General features: G+C 46.7%; 1 protein-coding gene across 1 annotated transcript in view; it reads right to left on the reverse strand.

The window, feature by feature from the left end:
- Positions 1-1,829: 1,829 nt before the first annotated feature.
- The window catches only part of LOC115181181 (tripeptidyl-peptidase 2-like), a 24,060-nt gene continuing 23,744 nt past the window's right edge, over positions 1,830-2,145 (reverse strand). Inside the window, exon 14 of the mRNA XM_029743210.1 lies at positions 1,830-1,840. Coding sequence (XP_029599070.1) covers positions 1,830-1,840 — 11 coding nt within the window. The remainder of the gene's footprint in view (positions 1,841-2,145) is intronic.

The raw sequence follows: 2,145 nt of genomic DNA on the forward strand, positions 1-2,145 counted from the left end.
GAGGGGCTTGGTGTCACAAAACAGACGGAGGAGGGGCTTGGTGTCAGAGTACAGAAGGAGGAGGGGCTTGGTGTCACAATACAGAAGGAGGAGGGGCTTGGTGTCACAGTACAGAAGGAGGAGGGGCTTGGTGTCACAGTACAGAAGGAGGAGGGGCTTGGTGTCACAGTACAGAAGGAGGAGGGGCTTGGTGTCACAGTACAGAAGGAGGAGGGGCTTGGTGTCACAATACAGAAGGAGGAGTGGCTTGGTGTCACAATACAGAAGGAGGAGGGGCTTGGTGTCACAGCACAGAAGGAGGAGGGGCTTGGTGTCACAATACAGAAGGAGGAGGGGCTTGGTGTCACAGTACAGAAGGAGGAGGGGCTTGGTGTCACAATACAGAAGGAGGAGGGGCTTGGTGTCACAATACAGAAGGAGGAGGGGCTTGGTGTCACAGTAAAGAAGGAGGAGGGGCTTGGTGTCACAATACAGAAGGAGGAGGGGCTTGGTGTCACAATACAGAAGGAGGAGGGGCTTGGTGTCACAGTAGAGAAGGAGGAGGGGCTTGGTGTCACAATACAGAAGGAGGAGGGGCTTGGTGTCACAGTACAGAAGGAGGAGGGGCTTGGTGTCAGAATACAGAAGGAGGAGGGGCTTGTTGTCACAATACGGAAGGAGGAGGGGCTTGGTGTCACAATACAGAAGGAGGAGGGGCTTGGTGTCACAATACATAAGGAGGAGGGGCTTAGTGTCACAATACAGAAGGAGGAGGGGCTTGGTGTCACAGTACAGAAGGGGGAGGAGCTTGGTGTCACATTACAGAAGGAGGAGCGGCTTGGTGTCACAGTACAGAAGGAGGAGGGGCTTGGTGTCACAGTACTGAAGGAGGAGGGGCTTGGTGTCACAATACAGAAGGGGGAGGGGCTTATCAGGGTATACTGTAGTATCTATATCAGAGGGTATACTGTAGTATCTATATCAGAGGGTATACTGTAGTATCTATATCAGAGGGTATACTGTAGTATCTATATCAGAGGGTATACTGTAGTATCTATATCAGGGTATACTGTAGTATCTATACCAGAGGGTATACTGTAGTATCTATACCAGAGGGTATACTGTAGTATCTATATCAGAGGGTATACTGTAGTATCTATATCAGAGGGTATACTGTAGTATCTATATCAGGGGGTATACTGTAGTATCTATATCAGGGGGTATACTGTAGTATCTATATCAGAGGGTATACTGTAGTATCTATATCAGAGGGTATACTGTAGTATCTATATCAGAGGGTATACTGTAGTATCTATACCAAAGGGTATACTGTAGTATCTATATCAGAGGGTATACTGTAGTATCTATATCAGAGGGTATACTGTAGTATCTATATCAGAGGGTATACTGTAGTATCTATACCAGAGGGTATACTGTAGTATCTATATCAGAGGGTATACTATAGTATCTATATCAGAGGGTATACTGTAGTATCTATATCAGGGTATACTGTAGTATCTATATCAGGGGGTATACTGTAGTATCTATATCAGGGGGTATACTGTAGTATCTATATCAGAGGGTATACTGTAGTATCTATATCAGAGGGTATACTGTAGTATCTATATCAGAGGGTATACTGTAGTATCTATATCAGAGGGTATACTGTAGTATCTATATCAGAGGGTATACTGTAGTATCTATACCTATGGGAACTGCTGGAGAACCATTTAAGGTTCTTTAAGGTTCTAGAAAGTTCATTAGGAGTTTAGGAGGTCATTTGGAACTCTGTCTGGGTTTGTTGCCTGGCAACCTGTACCCTTGGTAGGAACAGTGTCCCCACATGGAGACTAATGGCCCACTATAGAGAGGGGAAGGGAGGGGAAATATGGGCAAATACAGCATGGTATGTAACTAACTCCACTCTGTCCTTCAGATGCCCCTACCTCCCTCCCTCCCTCCCTCTCTCGCTCTCTCTCCCTCCCTCCCACCCCTCTCTCTGTCTCTCTCTCTCTCTCTCTTTCTCTCTCTCGCTCTTCTCTCTCTCTCTCCTCCCTCTCTTTCTCTTTCTCTGCTCTCTCCCTCTCTCTCTCTCTACCTCTGTCTCTCTCTCATTTTTTCTCTCTCTACCTCTCTCTCTCTGCCTCTTTCTCTTTCTCTCTCTCT

This window comes from Salmo trutta, unplaced genomic scaffold (assembly GCF_901001165.1).
Source record: "Salmo trutta unplaced genomic scaffold, fSalTru1.1, whole genome shotgun sequence".
In the NCBI taxonomy this organism is placed as follows: Eukaryota; Metazoa; Chordata; class Actinopteri; order Salmoniformes; family Salmonidae; genus Salmo; species Salmo trutta.